Source organism: Crocodylus siamensis, chromosome 2 (genome assembly GCF_052110815.1).
Source record: "Crocodylus siamensis isolate JL-2025a chromosome 2, ASM5211081v1, whole genome shotgun sequence".
Classification (NCBI taxonomy): Eukaryota; Metazoa; Chordata; order Crocodylia; family Crocodylidae; genus Crocodylus; species Crocodylus siamensis.
The window spans coordinates 276168832-276192126 of record NC_143396.1 but is presented as its reverse complement, the minus strand read 5'-3'; the positions used below and the strand labels follow the sequence as shown (position 1 = coordinate 276192126).

Genomic DNA, 23295 nt, shown 5'->3' with positions numbered 1-23295 from the left:
TCTGCTTGTCCTGGGTGATATTATCTGCGGATCAGCTGGAGTCGGCCAGAAAAGCCAAACAGGCACAGGGCTTATTTAAATATTGGGGTCCATTATTATGGATAGGTCACTTTTTCTTTCACAGGACATATAATATGTTACTAGAGCTGTGAAGTCTAATCTGATGATTTATGCTGGTTCCACTGAGAAGAAAAAGTACAGAAACTTTAAAATATGCTGACCATAAAAACTACACGTTAACGGAAAAATCCAGGTTTCTAACTGGCAAGTTGCTCGCCTAGGGCGTGTATCATACAGAGCCAAAGAATGCTCCAATAATGTATATCTGCCCAGTCTGCATTTGTCATGCCTTGCATTTGCACACAGTCCTGCATAAGCCGGTCCTATTTGTGCACTCATGCCTTCTCCTTCCTGAAAATGGCAGAATTCACACTTGCCAAAACTCTTTTGTGTTTAATTTACATAAAATGCAGTGTTTGTGTGCATCCAAATATAGGCATTGTGCCCTAAGACCCTGATCCAGTCATGTCCTTAAGCATATGAACACTCCCACTGACTGAAGTGAGAGCTGGACCAGCCCGTACAGAGACCATGGGTTTGAAAGCACAGCCCTAACTGACCATATTTCCACGATGCTTTTTGACAGAGCTGCCTGGCACAAGCTGACGTACATCTATAACACTAATGCTGACATGGATGCCAAAGTAAAGGAAAGTATAAGCAAGATAGAAGAAGAGGGTAGAGAATATCTTTGGAAGGCAATTGCTCCGGATGTCAAGGTATTTGGTACCGATATTAACATCTCATTTTATTTTTGGGCAAGTGCTCATTTTACTGCCTGTATCCTCATCCTGGAGATGATATATAGCTTTGTCTGTGGGCATCAATTAATTGATTTGGCTGTTAGGACTGGATCAAAAAGATCTGTTCAGTCTTTCTAATGCTGCATTTTGGAGCTGTCGTCTTTACTGTTCTTACTCAAATCAGCACCAGCTGCTGACCCCATGAACTCAAATCCCAGACTCTGAAGCAAAGAAGCACGTTGTTAATTTCTAGCGACCATGAATTTCTGAATGGAAAGAGGTGATTCTCAAAGCCCACATGTCTTGGTCAGATCTTGGTTAATTTATGTGGAGAGAAGGTGGATGAGCAGTGTCCATCCTCCATGTCTTGCAGCACAAAACATGCAATTGCATTAAAAAGTTAGAAATGCAAAACTGATAAAAGGAATATACAGCTTGCTTTAAGCCTCCATGTCCAAAAATTCACTGGGACCAAAAGTTATCAAGACTGGAAAAGGGACTGGACGCTTAGGTGGATAACGAGAGCTTCCAACATTATAACTATTAAAGCCAACAGCAATTATGGAAGGAATGTTAAACCTTATGCTTCAGGTTTTAAATTAATCTCTGGCTGTTAGAGGTGAGGATGAGATGTATCATGGGAGACAGATTACCACCTCTCTGTCTGCTTCATGATTCTTATACTTCTTTTCTGAAGCATCTGTTACTGGCCACTCTTTGAGACAGGACACCAGAGTAGATGGATTTGAGTCTGATTCAATGCCGCAGTTCCTGTGTTGCATATGGGCATGTTCTGCATAGCATCGTGGTTACGGTTATCGCAGCACCAAGAGGCTACCTGTATTCCAAAGCCTTAGGGATTCTGACGTAGGGGCTTAAACTCGATTAGTTTGTTTTGTATTTTTGACACCCCTGATGTATGCCTACATGCTCTGTGATGTCTCAGATGGACTCCCGTTGACTTCGGTTATTTCCTTTTTCTCAGGTTACACTGAAGAATCACTTCAGAAGTCACGATTCTCATCTTGCCAAGTTTCTAGTACCTTTAAATTCAAACTTGTTAGCATTTGAGAAGAAAGGAACAGATAGTTATGAGGTAAGAAAAAAGGAAATGATTATTGGAAAAAACACCACAAAATAGGCTGCTGGAATTTTGGATTGCCAAATATTTCCAAGTTAATCCACACTACAAAAAGGCAGTAGTTTGAAAGAGTTGGTAGTTGCAGTCCAATTCCTAATGCATATCACAGATACTACTCAAGTTAAACCCCTTGTTGTAATTGCAACAGAAAAGCCAAGAAATTAATGAGTATGAAGTCTGCATGGAAGCAGAACAGCTGTTTCTCTGAGGTATATATAGATCTATCTATTCCCACTTCCATAATCTGTGAAAAATCTGTGCATTTTTAATGCATTTATCTTCTCACCCTGATGTGAAGATAAATGTATCACACCCATTTTACAGATGGGGAGTTGAGGTACACTAAGGCCTAAGGCTCAGACTCTCAAAAGGACTTGAGCATCTAAATTCTTTGATCCTTAAACCCCAGTCTAACACTTCAGGAGGCTAAGCTTTTGCCCGTATAGTTCCCTAGGCTCTGAGCAGCCTCCATCAATGCTGAGCAGCTTGGCCCTTGTCTCACTTCTTAGCCTGACTAGGCTCCTCAAATTAGGCATTCGTCTGCTTGTGCCCCAGGGGTTCTGTCTAGAAAGCATGCTTAGAGCATACCCAGCATGCATCATCATTACTGAGCTCTGCCCAAAACAAAGTGGCTATGCCACTAATTCAAAAAGAGGGCTGGAAGAGTCACCCCATGTGTGAACTCTCTAGCTATTAAGCTAGTGTGTGCAAGTTGTAGGATTCATGGTTTCACTCCTTCTCATGCCTGAAGGTATTCAAACTACCCAAGGACATTCTTCACCTGTCCTGTTGAAGCTGAACAGAGGTATAGATGCCTCTAGTCAGTGGTTAAGCCAGTGTCTTGGGAGGCGAGAGAAGTAATTCTGGATTTTACTGAGTGGGCAGTCCAATTGGCAGGCTGGTGTGCAAAAGATTATAATTGCCATTGGCTTTCAAATGAAAAGCCTGAATCCTCCTTTATTCTTCCGAAAGAAATACCTTGGATGCTTCACTCCAGGAGAGGGCTCCAGGCAGTAAATCCAGATTTGACATGGGTGTCCCCTACAGCCTGGAGCTTAGGTGCCTCAGCTCCGAGGCCCAGGTACCATGCTCAGTCCAGCATTTTCTAGTCTGGAAGTTAAGACAAGCAGCTTCCTGCTCTGAGGAGCCTCCCCAGGCCTTCGTTAGGGGCCTCAGGTATCACACTCAGGGCTATGGATCCCATTCTAAGAGGCAGGCACCGAAGAGAGGGGCATTGTGACCCAACTCTCTCTATGAATCCAGCCCTAGTGACATGCCCGAGATCACACAGAGAGTGTGTGACAGGCAGGGAAGGAAACCTAGGTCCCCAAGGAATAGACTAGTTCCCTCATCGGTGAGACATCTTGCCTCTCAGTGCTGGGGTACTGCAGAGAGCTTGCTTTACCATTGCCTGGGCTGTCAGTGCCCTATGGATAAACAATAGGCCTGTGCGAAGCGGCTAGTATTTGCTTTGGATTCGGATTCAGCCGATTCGGGGAACAGTGATTCCATTTGGTGGTTCGAATCACTGTCCTGATTTGACTTGGCCAAATCAGCCAGGCCAGGCCCATCCCCTGTCCCTCTCCTAGCCCAGCGATGGCCGCCCTACTTGCCCCAGCTCCCAGGACTTGGGGTGGGAAGCCCTGGCTCAGCAGGTGCTGCCGGGTGAGGGGCGATCCCCGCTGCCCCCTGCCATGTGGGGGGCTCTTCGTGAGCCCCCGAGGCTGCACCAGGAGCGGTGAGTCCCAGGGCTTTTCTTCGCTTTTTTTTGGTTAAAGGGCCAGAGCCCTGGCAGACGGGGCAGCCGTGGGGGTGCCGGTGGGAGTGGGGGGGGCGGGCATCGATGGTGTTCGTGCAGAGCCCCTCAATGCAGTGTGGGGCAGTGGGGATCGCCCCTGCCCAGCAGCACCCAGTAATCACTGGGGCTTTTTTTAAGTACCGAGCTGGGGCGGGTGGGGGCAGCCATGGTGGGGCTGGGGGAGTGGGCAGGGGGGGCTGGCAGGAGCCCCCACCATGGTCCTCTCCCCCAGCCCCAGCTCCTCTGTCCCTAGTACTTACCAGCTCGGAGTGGCTGCAGCTCCTGCAGGGAGCTGCAGCCACCGGGGACTGTCCGAATCGCCAAAGCTCTCTGAATCTTTGCCGAAGATTTGGAGAGCTTTGAATCGATTCGGACTTTTACATTGGTCCTGATTCAGTTTGGATTAGGAGATTCAGCCACTGAATCAGGCTGAGATGCCTCTGAATTGAATTGCCACCCAACGCTTCGCACAGCCCTAATAAACAAGGGCCTTCACTGCTAGTCTGTAAAGGGGCACCTTCCATGTGGAATCGTTTCAATTAGCATTTGTAAGGCTGGAAAATGCAATGGGATGTAGAAGTCTTGCATTCTCTTAGCTGTTCAGAGCCTGTCACCAGACTCGGGTCACATAATGCCGCATCAAATAGCAACACGGAGATAGAGCACTGAGCCAGAACAGCCTGTCGCTTTGTTCAGTATCAAGCTGAGGATTTCCTGTACCTTTGGCCTGCAGCCTGAAACTCATTTGGATTACACTGAGATTTTGATCCAATGAACTCTCCCTGCTGACTCTGAGGGCCCAGTCTTGGTCACTGTCTCTACATGCGTCATTGTGGCAGTGGCTCAGGAGATGGTGGCTGCCCTGGCATGAGTACACAAAGTGAAGAGAGAGCACTAGAAGCCATGGTGCTCCTCTGCCCTGGGGCCAGGCACAATTCTGGGGTGAAGGGTACCTTCATGCTTTAGAGGAGAGAAGACTGCAGCCTGTGGCTGACTTCCTACTCCCTCCCAGTGGCCACTGACTTTCTAGCTATCGTCCAGCTCCCCTCAGTGCTGAGACATTAACTTTTGTTCCCCTGTTCTGGAACAGATGCTCATCAGGGCTGTCCACCACAGGATCGCCATGGAGTACATACAGGCTCTCCTGACAGGCTCCAGGAAGTCACGTCTTACACAGCAGAGGCCAATTACCCACAGAATTAAACAAGACTATGAAACCCTGCAAGACCTCTTTGTCAAATGCTTAGTAAGTCTTTGATTCAGTTACAAAGCATTGTGCTTACGTTGGGTATAGATGGTTCAGTTTTAGCAGTTCAGATCTGTGAGATATGTTTAACTTCTAGTCTGGTGATCTGAAGGGGACCACAATATTTCCAGTCTTGCCCCAAGGCCAAAGGGAGTGGGATGATGTATTGCTGGCACAAGGATGTGGCCAGCTGTGCCTCAAGGGTCAGTTGCTTCCACAGCGAACAGGTTGTGTGGTCAGTGGTGCCCTACCACGATGCCCTTGCCAGGTAAGCAATGCAGATTTCCACAGAGCCTCCATTTGGAAACAGCTGCTGAGGTGAAGCATGGACTTGGCCTGTGTCACTAGTAAGGGGAATGAAGTCGGTATATTTAGTCTGGAGAGAAGATGAAGGGAGGACACAGTTGTTTTCAAAGATTTGAAAGGCTGCCCTAAAGAAGACTGGGGGGGAAGTTCTCCCTTGCCACAGAGAACAGGAGCTGAGGAAACAAATTTAAAGTACAGCTAAGAAGATTTAGATCCAGTTTCAGAAAAAACTTCCTATGAACAATACAAAAGTGCCACAAGCTGCCTGGGAGAATGTCCTTCCTTGATGGGTTTCAAGAGTGGACTGGAAAGGCAGCTGGCTAGGATGGGTAAGAAACTGTGAATCCTACCTCTGTGCAGGAGGGTGGACTAGCTGCCACCTTTGTGGTCCCTTTCAAGCCTAAGATTCAATGCCCTGCAATGCTGCCCCTTGGAGGCTTTACTTGCCACATGTCTCTTCCCCCATGGGTACGAGTTTGCGGGCACCATGCACTGTGTTCTCCTTCCCTGTCTCTTCTTGTAGGAACCTGTGCAGTGTCTTTATTGACATCGGAGGTAGTTTGGCCTGCTGTGTGAATATGAGCTGTCTCCTCTGGTTGAGGATGGCATAGAGATCTTCAAGAAAAGACTGGACGGTCACCTGGCTGGGGTTGTCTGACCCCAGATGTCTTTCTTGCTCATGCAGGGGGCTGGACCCAATGATCCTTTGGGGTCCCTTCCAGCCCTATGATTCGATGGTTTCTGTCCTTGTGAGAATTCACATTATTTAATTGTTTTTTGGTGCATATGGAAGGGTTTTCTACACTGTTCCAGCACTGTTTGGTTAGAGAATATTTTCTTAATATGTCAAAAGAGCAGTGAAGCCTTTGTGGAAAGGCTTTCCTTTCCTTGTGTAACCCAGGAACACCCAAGGGTGTGCCCGTCCTCAATTGGAAGGGATAGATGAGGCAGGCGACAGTGCTGTGAGAGCCACACCGGTGATTTGAGCATGGGTCCCTCTTTCCTCTATAGAGTCAGCTGCACACCAATGCTCTTAACTGTTTACAGTTTATTGAATTATAATATACATATTATTTCTTATTCAATATATATATAGGTAAATGTTCTAATAGATAACAAAAAAAACCTTGCCAAAAATATTCTTAGCAATATTTCTTAACAACACTAAAGATATACAGATAAATATCTACAATACAATAAGCCACAAACCCATTATACAAAACTAACCCAATTCCATAACATTTTATATAACAAGTTCATAATTTTTATAACAATTATACAAAATATGAGGTGCAGTTTTACACAATATAAGGTGTGTTTACCCCTGGGTCCCAGTTAGCAAGGGGTGCTTCCCCTTCTATGGGTCTACCTGGGAGGGAAACTTCTACCCGGGGCTTCCCTCTGGTCGGGGGGGAAGGGGTTTCCTTATTTCAGGAATGCTTCCCTTGCGAGATCCGACTCTGCCAGCAACTTACAGTTTTCTTTGAGGAGCTGTCGACCGGGCCTCAGTGCCCTTCGTTCGATCAAAGGCCCCACCAGCATTGTCTGCGTCACTCCGACCCCTCTGCTCCTGGTCCCGTGCTCCGCTTTGGGCACCGAGGGTCCTTCCAGCTCTTGTGCGGGGAGAATCTAGCTGCTGCTGGCTGGGTTTACCTAGCCCCATGCCTAGGCCTCCCCTTTCCCCCTGCTCTAGGCTCTGGGGCTCTTTTAGTTCTTTGCCCGGCCACACTGTGGGCTCTGGTTATTTGGCGTATGCCGGGGCTAACCTGAGCAGCCTCAAGCTGCTCCCAGGGCAGGTTCTCCATGTGCCAGTCTGTACACCGCTCCATCCAGCCCTCTGCTGAGGATGCAGGCTTGCGCTGCCTTGGTGTGGCTCCCAGAGCCTGAGCCCCGTGCACCAGCCTGCGCACCGCTGGGGCGTAGAAGGGATCCCATGGAGGCTCTTCCCTCTCTGGTGTCCCTCTCTGTCTCTGCCCAGTGTGCTGAGCATGCTGGGCTTTTATCTGCCCTGCCCCTGAAGTTGGCCAGACTTGCAAAGCGCAGTCTTCAATTAGGTTGGAGGGCGCCTCACTACCCACCACCCCACTCCAAGCAGAGGCAGGGCAAGCCCCTCCCAGCTGTTACCTGATTGGTAGAAATGTTCCACCAATCCAAAGTGTCCTTGTCCAAGCCAGGCTTGCTGGGCAAAAGCGGGGAGCCTACCACACTTGGAAGAAAATTGTGGGCCAGACTTTCAGAAGCAGCTTCTAAACATGGCCCTGCATTTTTTGCCAGTGAAGTGCTTTTGCACACCTGAAAGCCTGTATTTATATGCAAAATCTAATAGAAAGTTCTGCCCAATGCAGTTTATGCCCATGTGGGTTGATAGTGCCCAAGTCATTTTGTTTGTATTCATGGACTTGCATAAAGAAGGAGTGCTAGCAGGTTGAAATCACTTAGAAAACATTCCCTACACGGATTCATATTCCCCTCTCATTTATTTTCAGTGAACAAGATTATGGATGGTACTGACAAAGATTTTATGATTAGATAGTAGCAAGAAAATGCAAATGGAAAAGTTTGTTGCAGCCAACCTACCATTAGACTCAAATACCATGCAGTATGTTACGGCTTGCTTGTAGTCAGCAAAGATCACCCAGCAGTTTTTGCTATTAACTCCAATGAGATGGCCACATTTTAACTTGGGTAATCACATTCTGCTCATATGCCTGCTGTGACATAGTTCAATTCCTTTCCTTTTCTAACAGGATGTTCTGTATATGTTCGTGTTCCCCTACCAAAATCACTGCATTTCACCCATGGGCACAGCATGTCTAGTATACATTTTAACTTATCACACAGGCACCAGGATTGACCATAAACATTTGCTGCGCACACTTAGGGCGCTGTCTGAAGTGCATAGCTGAGGTGTCTGCTGATTGTATTATTATACAATCTGATAATTTTGGGGTACCTGGCATATTTTCCCAATGAAGTCGCTGATGAGCAGAACAAAAAAATGATAGACCAGGTAGATTCATGACAGAAGGATTTTAAAAGGAGGGTTGGGGCCCTGGGTGAGAGGAGAAGGAAATACATGAACAGAGTACAGTAGGAGATTTGCCTCAATACTGCCAGCACTTGAGAGATTTTCAATGCAATCTCAATCCTGGAGGCATGTGATAATGTGAGTCTCTCAGGTTTCATTAAGAAAAAGTAAGTTTCTGGCCCTCATCATTCCACAGAAATGGTGGCATATGAGTCCTAAGGGCTCAGAAACCAAGTGGCCAATGGAAAGCCCCCAGACCTGTTATCTATAAAAATCTTATCAATTTTAAGCTGAGCACATGATTTTTAGGCCTGATCTGTAATTTGTGTTCCCTTGGAGTTGGTGATCATGTTTTCAACCTGCCATTGGGAGTTGCTGTCAGCTGGTTGTCAGCCAGCCAACAACTGAGCACATGCTTGGGATCCTTCCAAGCTGTCTGGCCTGCCTCATTTCTGGTCTTGGCTGTGGGCAGTGTGGGAGGGAGTAGATAGGGTTTGTTTGTTCCACGGTGGCCCAGGCTAAGCAGGGAGGTGGTATAGATCTGGCTTGAGGTTCCCTGGGGAAAGTTCACAGACTTATTGCAATTATCCTTTTAGTCTCAGGATGGCAAGCTGAAAGCTGTCAACACTTTTAGCTTCAGACCTAGCTGTGTCAAGTGGACAGGTATGCAGATGTCCAAATCTTGAGAAATGTCGGGCGATTACTTAAAAGGAAAGTTTTTCTATTATAACACATAACTATTTAATGCTGAGCTCAGTGTTGTATAAAATATGGAAGCAGAGCTATGACTGTACATGACACAATACATCTAATACATATACAGAAGGAGTTTTTTATAACAGAGATGATGGGACAAGGAATAATGGGCTAATCGTGAGAAGGGAGATTTAGGTTGGATATTAGGAAGAACTTGTTAGCTGTGATGGTGATGATTCACTGGAACAGATTATCTAGAGAGGTAGTGAAGTTTCCATCCATGGAAGCTTTTAAGTGAGGGTTAGAGAAATACTTGTCTAGGATGGTTTGGTCAGGGATGATCCTGGCTTCAGCAAAGAGTTAGACTAGATAACTTCCTGGTGTCCCTTCCACCCCTATAGTTTTATGATTGTTTAATTCCACAGAGAGAAAACCAGCGTGTATGTCTAAGAACAAATCTACATACAGTGCGCACATCTATACACGCTTATCACGCCAGAGTTTATTGCTCCTAGGCACCATGATTACACATGCGCCCAGGACTGCGGCATGTTGAACCTGGGTGAAGCAGCCCCAGCTGCCAGGAGACCCAGGGAGCTCTGACCCAGCTCAGTGTGCTGCAGAGGGGTTGACTGGGGCATGAGGGTGCTCCAGTGTGCCCTTGCACTGAAGCACCCTCGTGCCCCAGCCAGCCCCATCAGCCTCTACATGTGTGAAGTTATTTTTCTCTGCAGCAGGATAGTACTTGTTCTTACGAGTACTACCCTGCTTTGGAGTTTATTAGTTTACTCCAGCCTAATAGCCCTGCTCTTGTAGATGCTAAGATGTTTACTGTGGAGCTAATTAGTCTACTGCCCAGTAAACGTTTTGTATAGACATGCCCTGTTAGTAAAATTCTACTCCCCCTGCCTCCTTTTTTCTCTCTCTCTTGCTTGAGATGTGAGCTTTGAAACCCTGGCAGAGGAAATACATAAGCTTAAAAAAGATATCTGATTTTTAGTCATATTAGGCTCACAGCTGTGCATGCAAAATATATGCTCACTTGCACACTTAGTTAATTTATGCATCCTGTTTTTACCCAGATTGCACCTGCTCTGTGATCAGCTCTGCCCTGGGTCCAAAGACTTTTTCAGGATATGTTTTGAAATAGCGCTTCCTTCAAAGCAGCATTTGCCAAATAATACATTCATCCATTGTCAAAAGGACATCTGTGCTAAGTATCACTGTTCACTCGATTACTCTTTGTCTGTTTAGATGGTATATTAAGATGGTGGGTCTCGCCTTCTGTCCTTTTTGTCCTGTGCTAGGCAAACTTTTGACATTCTCTACCAAACAACATATACTAGCAGTGAGCATGACAAACAGGAAATACTGTAACGTTTCAGCATGCTAAGGAGCATTGTCTTGCCAGGAGTACAGTGCTCTTGCTATGTAGAGCAGCACCTGCTGTGTATTTCTGCAGTGCAGGGGAAAAGAGAGGGGTGGGGGAGGGGGAGAGAAAAGGCTGTTTTGAAATATTATTTTTTTTTAAATTGATGTTCAGTGCAGAGAGGAGCCAGCACCTTTCCAGATGCCCCATAACTATCAGGGGAATTGGATCTGGCCCTGACCTGATTCCAGCAGCATAGTCTGTTGGTTTGCTTTGTCACAGAACTATGCTCATATTACGGCATAAATAATTCAGAGGAGCCATTTGCTTTCATTACCTTCCCACTGAAAATGTGAGTAAGAGTTGAAGCTCCCTCTGGTTAGCGCTTTCCAACCCTCACTTATGAAATATCATCGGTGTAATGAGTGTCTTTGCCTCATTGTATAGGATGCAGTCTGGCAGAGCGCAAGTATTCACTGGGAGCTAACTGTGCACACAAGGACTCAGATTTTTATAGGATAAAAATCTTATTTCCCTTGTCTTTCTGTTTCAATTTTACCTTCCCCCTGGCTGCATCTACATGAGTGGTGGACTGCACAGTTATTACTGTGTAGTACTGTCACCACATATTTTTTCCCAACACTACTGCACAGTAGCAATGAGCTACTGCGAAGTAGCTCCTACTACTGTGCAGTACTGTTGCTGCATGCTTAGTACCCAGCAATGCTACTGCGTGGTAGCAATGAGCTATTGCATAGTACCGTCTCATGTAGATGCACCCCCTGTAGTCTTTTTCTTTCTGGGGGCTTGTCAGCAGTATTGTACTTGCAGGTATTGGTCAGTGGGAGTTGCTATTAGCTTCACATGATTAGACATGAGAGGCAAGGGGAGAATGAAGGGGTATCTTCTATCGGACCAACTACCTTATTTAGACTTCTAGAATCACAGAAAATTAGGGTTGGAAGGGACCTCAGGAGGTCACTTCTTGTCCAGCCCCCTGCTCAAAATGGGACCATCCCCAACTAGATCATCCAGCCAAAGCTTTGTCTAGCCAGGTCTTGCAGACTTCCAAGGATGGAGATTCCACAGCTTCTCCGGGTAGCCTGTTCCAGTGTTTTACTCCCCTCGTAGTTAGATGTTAGGAAATATTTTCTCACTTAAACTTCCCTTGCTGCAACTTGAGACCATTGCTCCTTGTTCTGTCATCTGCCACCACTGAGAACAGTCCAACTCCGTCCTCTTTGGAACCACCCTTCAGATAGTTGAAGGCTGCTATTAAGTCCCCTCTCAGTCTCCTCTTCTCTAGATGAAATTAAGCCCAGTTCCCTCAGCCTCTCCTCATAAGTCATGTCCCCCAGCCCACTAACCATTTTTGTTGCCCTCTACTGGACTCTTTAATGTGTCCACATCCTTCTGTAGTGGGGGCCCAAAACTGGACACAGTACTCCAAGTGTGACCTCACCAGTGCTGAGCTATATTTTTCCACAAAAAATCAGCCTTCCAAAATTGGGGTGTGTGTCTTAAGCAGAGAAACACCAGAATTGAAGCATGCTATGGTTGCTGTATAACAGCTTTATTTAGTGGCTGCCATGGGCCTGTGCTTCTCCCAGGCCAGGAAGAAGTCACAAGGTCACAGTTTGATCTAATGCTGTTACAGCTGCTGAGCAGTAGAAATGTAGCTGCCCCTAGAGACTGAGAGATACTGAGCTCTACCCTCCTGCCCTGGGCTGACATTCAGCCATGCTGAGCCCATGCTGTGACAGTTAAGATTCTGGACACATTTTTTCCCCCTTCATTCTTCCTTACCAAAGCAAGGTGTATGTATTATTTGGGAATACATGGTATACGGTAAATAATGTATATTATTGGGTCAGAAGTTTGACCAACTTTTGGCCACAGACTGCTCCTACTCAGGTTTGGGGTTGTGATAATTGATCCCACATTTTCTTCTTGTGTTGGATTGCTGTTGTTAGGATTTTTTGGTAGAAGGTAGGATTTTTTGGTAGAAGGTCTGTGTCCAATGACAAAGTATGTCTCTGGATTTATATTTCTTAGTTTCGTGGAGTACATAGCTATGTCCTGTTTAAGCTGATTTCTTTTGGAGGGGGTTAGTTAAAATAAATGGTTTCTCAGTTTTTCGGAGTCCTGCATAATTGTGCTGCCTATTTAGAGTTGTGTGCAGTAGTCAGAGGGTTGTAAATGGTCAGTCCTTCAGGGATGATGATATGTTTCTTGCAGAAACTTAGGAAGTAGATGTCACTGTGTAGTCTGGTCTCTTTTCTCTTCATGTTGTGAACTTTCCATTGCAAACAGTGCACTGTGATATCCTCCAAATGGTGCATTGTGATACCTTCTAGGCTGTTGTAGTGTGATTGCCCAGGAAATGCATGAGGGGGAAGGGGTTTTCAGAGACTCATAGAGAAGTAGGGTTGGAAGGGACCTTAAGAGGTCATCTAATCCAACCTCCTGTCTGAGGCAGGGTGATCCTTATCCAAACAATCCTATACAAATCCATTGTCAAACCTCCTTAGCAAAACTACACAGTCAACCCTGACACAACACAAGACATAACATGTTAACCTGCTACAGGTAAAGCAGGGGTACCACAATGGCCAACACCTTTCTTCTGTAAAGGTTATTAATATATGCTTGAGAGATCCCAGGAAGAGAGCTATGCCCCGCCCCCCACTACAGAGGAAGGGAAAAACCCCACAGTCCATACCAGTCTGACCATGGGGTGTTTTTTTATTGGACCAACTATATATTTGGGAGACAAGTTTGGCAAGCTTTCAGTGTACCTGAGCTTAGACCTGAGGAAGTGCAGTGTGCCCAAAAGCTTATCAAATTTGTCTCCCAACTATATAGTTGGTCCAGTGAAAGATATTACAACCCTCTCCCCCCACCTCACCCTGCCTCGCAACATTTCCTGAACCATCATGGCTAAAGCACTGCTCCAATCCTACATGATTTATATGCCACTTTATTGGTATCTTCAGGGGGAAACACTAGGGCTGTGTGAAACAACACCATTTTGTTTCAACTTCCATTTTGCTGTTTCAAAGGGACAGTGTTTAGTTTCATCATTTCATTTCATTTCGAAGCACTGTTCTGTTTCGTTTCGGCGAACCTGTTTCGCTGTTTCACCCATAGGCTATAATGGGGAGTCATAAAAATGCCTAACACTTTGTCATTTCTTGCCCGATTCAGATAAAAATTGTGGGAATGGTAGCCCCTTCTGAGGGCATGAAGCCTGCCAAGTTTCAAGGAGATAGGTGCAGAGGTTTCTAGGAAACTGCACCTCAAACTGTTCAAAGCAAAACTCCTGACACTTGCCAGTAGCAGCAGCCTCCTGTCATCTGGCGTGCAGATTCGGGGGCCTGCACCTGGGGAGGGCTGCGGGGCTGTGCTGGACTCCTCCTGGGAGTAAAAGCCCCGAGATCAGTGCACCGGATGAGAGGAGGCTGTCATTGCCACCTGGGACTGGCGCTGGGCACAGCACATGCCCAATGCCATGGAAGATTGCTTCTGCTGCCAGTCTCAGGTGCCAGCGGCAGCCTCCTGTCATGCGGCATGCAGATCCAGGGGCTCGCACCCTTGGGAGGAGTCCGGCATAGCCCAGCAGCCCTCCTGGGGGTGCGAGCCCCCAGATTTGCACACTGAATGAAAGAAGGCTGCTGCTGCTGCCTGGGACTGGCACTGAAGCCAAGTAAACCCAGCTTCAAAATTTGAAATGTTTCAAAACTTTTGAATTGTTTTGAGTGCCCTCATTTCATTTTGAAGCTGTTTCAAAGCCTTTTGTTTCATTTTGATTTTGCTGTTTCAAGCTCGAAACGTGTCCAAACAGCTTTGAAGCGAAACACCCAGTGAAATTTCGCACAGCCCTAGGAAAGACACACATGCGTGTGCATGCGTGCGTGTGCATGTGCGCGCACGCGCGCGCACACACACACACACACACACACACTTTTCATAGCTCTTTCTGGCTACTAAGTCAGTCCCAACATTGATTCTGAAGCTACATTCTCTACTTCCCTTGCCACACTCGTTGTCTACATCTTTTTTTTTATCCTCAGGGTCCTGAAGCATCTTCAGGAAATAATCCTATAAAAGTGATTCTAGAACTTAATGAAGATACTGACTTAGAAGGAAAGAAAATACATTTAATAAAGCTTATACCCTTACTCGAAAAGGTTCCACATTTAAGGTAAGGCATTCTAGTGATTCAGTCAATTCTGCTGATCATTTAGAACAATAACCCTGCAGCAACATTAGTTATCCTTTCCATTCCACCGTGTAAACAGCCATATTGGCTGTAGCTTGAGAGACAAAGCTGGTAACAATTAGGGCTATGCGAAGCTTCAGTCCCTGATTCAATTCAGTGGAGATTCAGCCCAATTCGGTGCCAGAATCTCTGAATCCAAATCGAATCAGAGGACCCTTTAATCTCTCCAAATCGAGTTGGAGAGATTTGGACAGATTTGGTGATTCGGATATAGACACAGCTTTAAATGTTTTTTCTACATACCTCTAGGTAGCAAGGGCTTTGAATGCTGTGGTGCTGAGGCAGATGCAGTGTCCCACAGAAGCGTAAGGGGTTCCCCAGCACTGCAGCAATCATGAGCCGCGCTGCTACTGCGAGGTACATAGAAAAAAACTTTTAAAGCTGTGCCTGTGTCTGAATTGCTGATTCACCGAATCAGCATTGAATCTTCAGATTTGTATTCGGCCGAATCAAATCAGGGACAGCGATCCCAATCAATGGATCCAATCACTGTCCCCTATTCAGGCCAAATTCAAATCCCAATTGAATAGGGCCTGTTTCGCACAGCCCTAGTAGCAATGCCTGTGGCTGAGGATGCCTGACACTTCCTATGTTTATCCCTTGCTTTCAGCAAGACATTGTGACCTCTGGAGTTGGAATTTCCTATCCTATGCAAAGAATGGGACAGGGATCATATGTGAAAAAATTGAATGTTGTCTCGTCATATAAAGATTGTGTCATAATGCACACATATAGGACAGCCAGTCAGGCTGCACATATGTCACAAGTTCAGGCTTTTCTTAACATTTAGATACGTGGCTTTGTATCTTGAATATAATTTTCCTGCAGTTCTCTTGTGTATCATTAAGTAAATACTTTCCAGGAGGCAGTCAGCAATGTGCCCATGTTTCCATTTTGCACAGGAAGCCTAGAGGAGAATATAATGAAAGAATCATAGAAAATGAGGGTTGGAAGGGACCTCAGAAGGTCATGTAGTCCAACCCCCTGTTCAAAGCAGAAACATCCCTAATTATATTATCCCAGCCAAGGCTCTGTCTAGCCAGGTCTTAAAAGCTTCCAAGGACAACCTCTCTAGGTAACCCATTCCAGTGCTTTACTACCCTCCTTGTGAGACAGTTTTTCCTTAATATCTAATCTAACCTAAACTTGACTTTTATTTAATAAAATGACGTTGTTGCTAATCTGTATTGGTCAAAATAATTCCCCTGACCCCACCCATCATGTTACTGATCTCCTATTTTGGCAAATTTATTTTTCCAAGTTGAATTGCATGCACACAGAAAGGAAAAATCCATTCTGCATTTAGTCTCCTAGGGCCATGCTTGGACAGTTGGTGCAGGTGGATGCATCGTCATTGACTTCAACAGCATTGTATTTGCTTACATCACGTCTGCTATTCTGATATCATTAAGTCAAGTGATACGTGATGGTCCCACTCAGATGAGCAGAGAGGAAAAAGCCAGTCTGTCAGTTGGCAAATAGTCTGCCCCCCCACTAGTCTGCCAAGAATATGTTCGAAACACGATGTGTAGAATCAGCCCCAAAAAAGCCTGCTAAACAAATAGATCAGCTTTGGTTCTGATGGAGTTGCGAGTCCTGCAGCTTTTCATGTATTGCTGGGTAACAAACACATGCAGTGAGCCAGGAGCCAGTTTTGGTAAGGCTAGATCTGAATGTGGTAATACAGCTTTGGCCTCCTCCTTGTTGGGTGGCCAACTATATTAGAAACATGTTTATTAGACATGGAAAGTTAGAAGTGTCCAAACTCAGTTCTGGCCCAGCCTAAAAAAAGTCTTATTAAGTAAACATATTTTTCTGAAGTTTTTTTTTCTGATTGACTTCCTGTTCTGTTGGAAAGGAAAGAACATCTGACCACCATTTTGGATATGGAAGGCACTCTCAGTCGAGCAGATAGAAATAATCTATTGAACATGATTTGTGAAAGTGGTGTGCTTGCCAAGAGCAGAGGCAACTCGCTTTCTGAAAACATAAGAAAAGTGGCTTGGAAATGTGGACGCTGCTGCTGCTTCTGCAGTTAGGAGAGGTGAGTGTGGGCCTATGCATATATAGCAAGGTAGAACTACAGTGATTTTGATCACAAATCAGCATTATTAATACTTTGCTTTCCCATAGTGCTTTCCATTTGTGTGTCTTCAAGTGCCTCTAAGTCTAGGAACAGCCATAGCTTTTGCCCCTAGACAAGTAGTGTGTGTGTTTGTCTTGGAATAGAAGTATCCAGGGATTCACATGTTCAGCAGTGTCCAAACTTGAACCCCAAACTCCAAACCGTGTCCAAACCCTTCTAAGGAGGGTTTAGTGAGTGGCTGAATGCACTGCAGCTTTTCTGCCACTCATTCAATGATGCAATCCCAGGACAATGGTTCACATGCACTCTGTGATATCCCAGGATAAACTGTTAGTCATTTCTTACCCTGTGAACCTTTCTTAGTATTTATGTTGGGACAATGGACACAGACATCAGAATGATTACATTTTGTCTTGGCATAAAATGGCTTATCCTGGGACAAATGCAACATCTGTTTGCAGTCCCTTAGATCTGTACAGATAGCAGAGCTGGGCATCCATTGCTGACGAGACCCAAAGCCTAGTACCTGGGAACTCCTAGTGTTGGCCTGTTCATATACTTTAGCTACTGCTATTTAGAAGCATGAGTCCTGTTTTTTAAGCAAAATACTTTGTCTGTTTCCATGTGGTCCCCCAGGGTTTTTCAGAAGAATTCATAGATTTTTTAGGCCATTAGGAAGCAAGGTAATTTGAACTGCTTCCTATCACACAAAATTTCACAACTGCCGTGATTTCTGGTTGAGTTTTAGACAGATATGCTGGTTGGGCTTTAGACTGCCATCATTGGAGACGCCCTGGCTATAATCTGTGCTTTAGTTTAGCCTGAATTTGTCTGGGTTTAGCTTCCAGCCGCTGGCTCTTGCCTTATCTTTGTCTGGCAGGTCAGAGCCCTCTCCTGTCACCAGCCTTCTTCCCAGGTTGGCATTTACATATAGTTGTCAGGTAACCCCTTCTCTTAGCTAAATGAAATATATAGAGCTTTTCAAGTGAAAAGGCATTGTTCCCTTCCAAGTCCATTGCCTCTCCTAAGTGTCACCATTTATTTATAGTTTCAGATACTGGGTGAGTTACACCAAACTCTGACCCGGGACCTCCAGACATGGGCATGCAGTAGGTTAGGCTGCTAGAAAGGAGATGAAGCAATTACAGAAGCAATTAATAAGCAATGAAATTTCCCCAAGTTATTAGAAACCGATTTCAAACCAAGGCTGCAACTGAACTCCAACTAGCTTCAAGCATCAAGGACAACAAAAAGTCCTTTTTCAGATATGTGGGGAGCCGGAGGAAAAGCAAGGGCAACGTTGGACCCCTGCTAAACCAGATGGGGCAACTGACAACTGACGCCCAGGAAAAAGCCAACCTATTAAATAGGTACTTTGCGTCAGTCTTTCATCAGTCCCATGGGACACCCATGCCTGCTGTGGGACAGGGAGATCCGGGTGATGGGGATCCCCTACCCTCCATCAATGCTGACCTCGTGAAGGAACACCTTGAGAAGCTGGAGACCTTCAAGTCAGCCGGCCCTGACAATCTGCACCCCAGGGTACTCAAGGAGCTGGCGAGCGTCATAGCCCAGCCCCTGGCACGGGTCTTTGAAAACTCCTGGCGCCCTGGTGTAGTGCCCGAAGACTGGAAGGCGGCCAATGTGGTGCCGATCTTCAAGAAAGGGAGGAGAGTGGATCCGGCTAACTACAGGCCCATTAGCCTGACTTCTATCCTGGGGAAGATCTTAGAAAAGTTTATTAAGGAGGCCATCCTTGATGGACTGGCCCAGGCTAACATCCTAAGGGATAGCCAGCACGGGTTTGTTGCGGGTAGGTCTTGTTTGACCAATCTCATTTGCTTCTATGACCAGGTGACCTATCACCTGGACGAGGGAGAAGAGATTGATGTCATATATCTTGACTTGAAAAAAGCTGTTGATCTGGTATCCCATGATCACCTCTTAGCCAAACTGGCCAGTTGTGGCCTTGGCTCCACCATGATCCGCTGGCTGGGAAATTGGCTCCGTGGTCGGACCCAGAGGGTTGTGATTGATGGCAGTCACTCATCATGGTGCCCTGTGACCAGTGGGATCCCTCAAGGCTCTGTCCTTGGACCCATACTGTTCAACATCTTCATTAATGATGTGGACATTGGAATCAGGAGTGGACTGGCCAAGTTCGCCGATGACACCAAACTTTGGGGTTAAGCATCCACGCCAGAAGATAGGCGGGTGATCCAGGCTGACCTGGACAAGCTCAGCAAATGGGCAGACGAGAACCTGATGGTGTTTAACACCGAAAAATGCAAGGTTCTTCACCTTGGGAGGAAAAACCTGCAGCACCCTTATAGGCTCAGCAGTGCTACGTTGGATAGCACTACGGAAGAAAGACTTGGGGGTCATCATTGACCACAAGATGAACATGAGCCTGCAATGCGATGCTGCGGCTAGTAAAGCGACCAAAACGCTGGCGTGCATCCATAGATGCTTCTCAAGCAAATCCCGGGACGTCATTCTCCCCTTGTACTCGGCCTTGGTGAGGCCGCAGCTGGAGTACTGCGTCCAGTTTTGGGCTCCACAATTCAAAAAGGATGTGGAGAAGCTTGAGAGAGTCCAGAGGAGAGCCACGCGCATGATCAGAGGTCAGGAAAACAGATCTTACGATGACAGGCTGAGAGCCATGGGACTCTTTAGCCTGGAAAAGCGTAGGCTCAGGGATGATCTGATGGCCACCTATAAGTTTATCAGGGGTGACCACCAGGATCTGGGGGAACGTCTATTCACCAGAGCGCCCCAAGGGATGACGAGGTTGAACGGTCACAAACTCCTGCAAGACTGTTTCAGGCTGGACGTAAGGAAGAATTTCTTTACTGTCCGAGCCCCCAAGGTCTGGAACAGTCTGCCAGCGGAGGTGGTTCAAGCACCTACATTAAACACCTTCAAGAGTAAATTGGATGCTTATCTTGCTGGGATCCTATGACCCCAGCTGACTTCCTGCCCTTCGGGTAGGGGGCTGGACTCGATGATCTCCCGAGGTCCCTTCCAGCCCTAAAGTCTATGAAATCTATGAAATATAATGAACTGACTAACTCCCACTGCACCCAGCCCCCAACCTTTCTAACCTCCTTTAAATACAAGTACACATTACACCAAATTTCCCTTGAAACAGATGTGGGGTAACATTTTCAAAAGCACTTGAGTTAGGTCCTATTTTCAAAAGACATGTAAGAGGTATAGTCCCATGCACATTCTAGGCTATGTCTGTACTGCAGTGGAAGTGTAACTGCAGCAGAGGCAGATATAACCATGGTAGTGTTTATCCTGCTATCTTGGGTAATATTAGTATTGGAGATACGGTAATCCTGGCTCTGGTGTGGGCTAGCAACCAGTGTGCAAGGCTGCCAGGAACCCTGGCTATTTCCTGGCATCACTAGCTCATGCTAAAACCCATGTCATGGCAATTTTCACTGCAAGTGTGATCCAAGTAAATGTACTTAAAGCTTGTGTGGGTACACATTACCATGTTCTGGTCACAACTTCGCTTGCGTTGGAGGTGTGCCTATAGGCTCTTGAGTCCATAACTTAGTTCAGTAGTGATTGGGCAGCAAAACAGGAGTTACGTGCCTCAGCACCCTTTTGGCATGACCCTTAGGTTGTCTTGAATATGTTCCTGTTTGTTCCTTTAATCAGTATTCTCAACCTGGGGTATGTGGTATATCTCAAGAGGGTACATGAGGGGAAGGAATGGGAAATGGGAAATACAAATGGAGGAAAAGGAAGAAAAGTACAAATGACAAACAGCTGTACAATGCCTCTCAGATTGTCACTGTCAATGCCTCTCCAGCAAAGTGTTATTTTTTTAAATATGTAAAACCTAGACTCGTAGGGGTACACGGCAGTATAATGTACAGGGCATGCACCCCCCACCCAAAAGCTTGAAAAGCACTGCTCCAAGTGTTGCCAGCAGTAAAAATCTGCTAGGACAGGAGCTAGCTACTAGTGCTAAGGAGTCCAGTCATATGGCACAACACAGCCACAGAGTGGAATATCCCCTAATTTTTTTTTTAAAAAAAAGATATGTTGGTGTATTTCAAACCCTCAGTTCTCAGCCATGCTGCATGCTTTGCTGTCTAACTCCCTGCCCTGTGCTGAGAGTTGTGCACACATTCTTTTTTTTTACATACAGTTTTTCTCTTTCATTCAGGTTGAATATGAAATGTGCCTGTGTCAAGAGGGCTCAGGGACCACCGTGATCACAAGTACATGCAAGCTGCTAGGAATGGAACAAGCATCCGTCTGCTGGAAGCAACCGTGCGGGAGGTCCAGAACTGCCATGATTTTGCATTAAAGCTCCCATAGTTCTAGATCTTGGTTCTCCAGTGAAGCCAAGTAGAAAAATAGAAATGCATGTAGGCTATTGAGGACGAAACTGCACTTAGGTTCCTGGGCCATGGCTGCTATTCCTAGAGGTGGAGAGGAACTTGGGGCACCACTTGTGTATGTGTGGTTGAATTTATGCTGTATGTGGGTCTGGTAGCCAGGCCCCTGCTATTCCCTCAGGGCTCCCTCCATGGTCCTGTGGGGGTGGGGGCAAGGCATTATGTGGCTCTGCTCTGTGGCACTAAGTAGAAGAGCCCTGTCTGTCCATGACTGTAGTCAGCCACCTTGTGCAGCAGGTACCTGGCACTCCCACTGCTGTTCAGACCGTGTGTGCCCTAGAGTGGAAGCAGGGGTCTGATGGTCCATTCAGGTGCTTCACTGAAAGCTGTGCTGATTGCTTATAACCTGCCTCCATCCATCGTAGCTGGCCCCACTGCACTGATTTATGTATAAATGGTATAATATTATTATATTAACTTTATAACTAGCACTGGAACCGAGCTTTGCCTTCCATCCACATCATTTGGTTTACCTCAGATTTCCCTCTTCTGTAGCAATCTACAGGGGGATTTTTTTTTTGCTCCGGTGCTGTCCTGTGAAGTGGACAGTGGACCCATCTGTTTCTTCCGACTCTTTGGCCTGGGTGTGAATGTTTTCAGATGTGACTGATAGCCAGGAAGCAGCAGTTGGGAAAACACTAGCCCCCTTTTTTTTTTTTTAACCCATGTAAGGGCTAGAGCTGGCCATGGTTCAAGGCCTTGTTTGCTATTGTATTAATCTAGGTCATTACCGTTCTGCTCATCTCTCCCAGATTAGCAGTGCAGAAAAGAACTGCTACATCAGACACTCTGCAGCTCTTCTGGGCAGTCATTCCTCATTAGGATCAGCTTCCTCAAGCGTGGCTTCACTCTCCTGTTTTCTATGGTTTCTGTGGTGCTTATGGTTTGCCAGGGTTGGTGCAACAGAGGCAAAGTTGTTCTTTTCTGAGGAGCTGAATAACTTGTGACCAAGCTACTCTTGCGGGTGTCTAGGCTAAAGCCTCCTGCGTCAGAACCACAGTAAGGGTGTCATACTTTGAATTCTAAACCAGCTGTGATCTTTGCTGGAGGTCCGCAGTGGCAACAGACTGGCTTTGAAAGGCCAGATGCTGCGGTCCTTGTCCTCAGGGAACAGTAATACCCCATAAGGAAAGGTACCTAGCTAGGCCTGCTCATACAGTAAAGGCAGGCACACAGAAACAAGGGCAGGGATTTACAGTGTGTCAGCTACTGCTTGTACCCTGTAGTAAATTAACCCTAACGCCTCGTAGCCATCAGTGTTACAAATGGGTCGGGTGGCTGTCATCCAGCCTCATATGTGAAGGAGTGCAAGCACCTGTCAAAATATGCAAGGCTGAACTCTGCACTTTGCCAGTCATATTAAGTAGATCATAGTCTTCATCCTTCTGCGCTACCTATCTGTGCATTTATTTCCAGGGGAAGGGATGGGTTATGTGAACAGGCTCTTGAAGGCACTATTATGTTGACAGGTGTTTTGATCAACAAGCATTACAGAACAAATGGATGAAAACACACAACTCCCCCACCCCTCCCTGCCAAACAACTGGATCACAGTACCTAAAAATACTTCCACAGTACTAGAAAGGTCTTTTTCAAATGACTGATCATGGGATACAGCTCTTCCATTTGACATTCACACTCAACAAAGGGCTTTAGGCTTACAAAAAAAATAACAAAAATTGGAAACCTCCAAGAACATATAAAGTCCTGTAACTGACTCTTTGACTTAAAATGGATGAAAGCAATAACCATTTCACAGCTGCCAGTGAGCACCGACATGTACAGTTGTGTCAGTCTGTCCTTTCTGTGTATGCATCATGTTCTGTGCTGTATATATGTACATAAGAGATTTGTTTTAAATATTTCTTCATTGTATATCTCTCTTCCTGGCACCTGCAATGCATCTATTAAAAAGTCCAATAAAATCCTAAATGACTGACCCCGCCCCACCCACACACACACACACACACTATTAGACTCATTAGCTGAGATTTTTATGCTAGAGCTCAGTAGTGAATCTCTGACCTATTTTGCCCATGGATCCTGATGCTCAGCTTTGTAGCCATGGCCCTGTGACATGGTTCAGGTCCTTAGGGAGGATCTTGTGACAGTTTGTGGA

General features: G+C 46.0%; 1 protein-coding gene across 1 annotated transcript in view; it reads left to right on the top strand.

Moving 5' to 3' along the window:
* Nucleotides 1–21072, top strand: part of LOC149872238 (exocyst complex component 3-like protein) — a 47670-nt gene extending 26598 nt beyond the window's left edge. Inside the window, exons 7-12 of the mRNA XM_090034091.1 lie at nucleotides 647–779; nucleotides 1789–1899; nucleotides 4833–4988; nucleotides 14461–14591; nucleotides 16528–16713; nucleotides 20942–21072. Of these exons, the coding sequence (XP_089890217.1) occupies nucleotides 647–779; nucleotides 1789–1899; nucleotides 4833–4988; nucleotides 14461–14591; nucleotides 16528–16708 (712 nt within the window). The 3' untranslated portion in view covers nucleotides 16709–16713; nucleotides 20942–21072. The remainder of the gene's footprint in view (nucleotides 1–646; nucleotides 780–1788; nucleotides 1900–4832; nucleotides 4989–14460; nucleotides 14592–16527; nucleotides 16714–20941) is intronic.
* Nucleotides 21073–23295: the final 2223 nt, after the last annotated feature.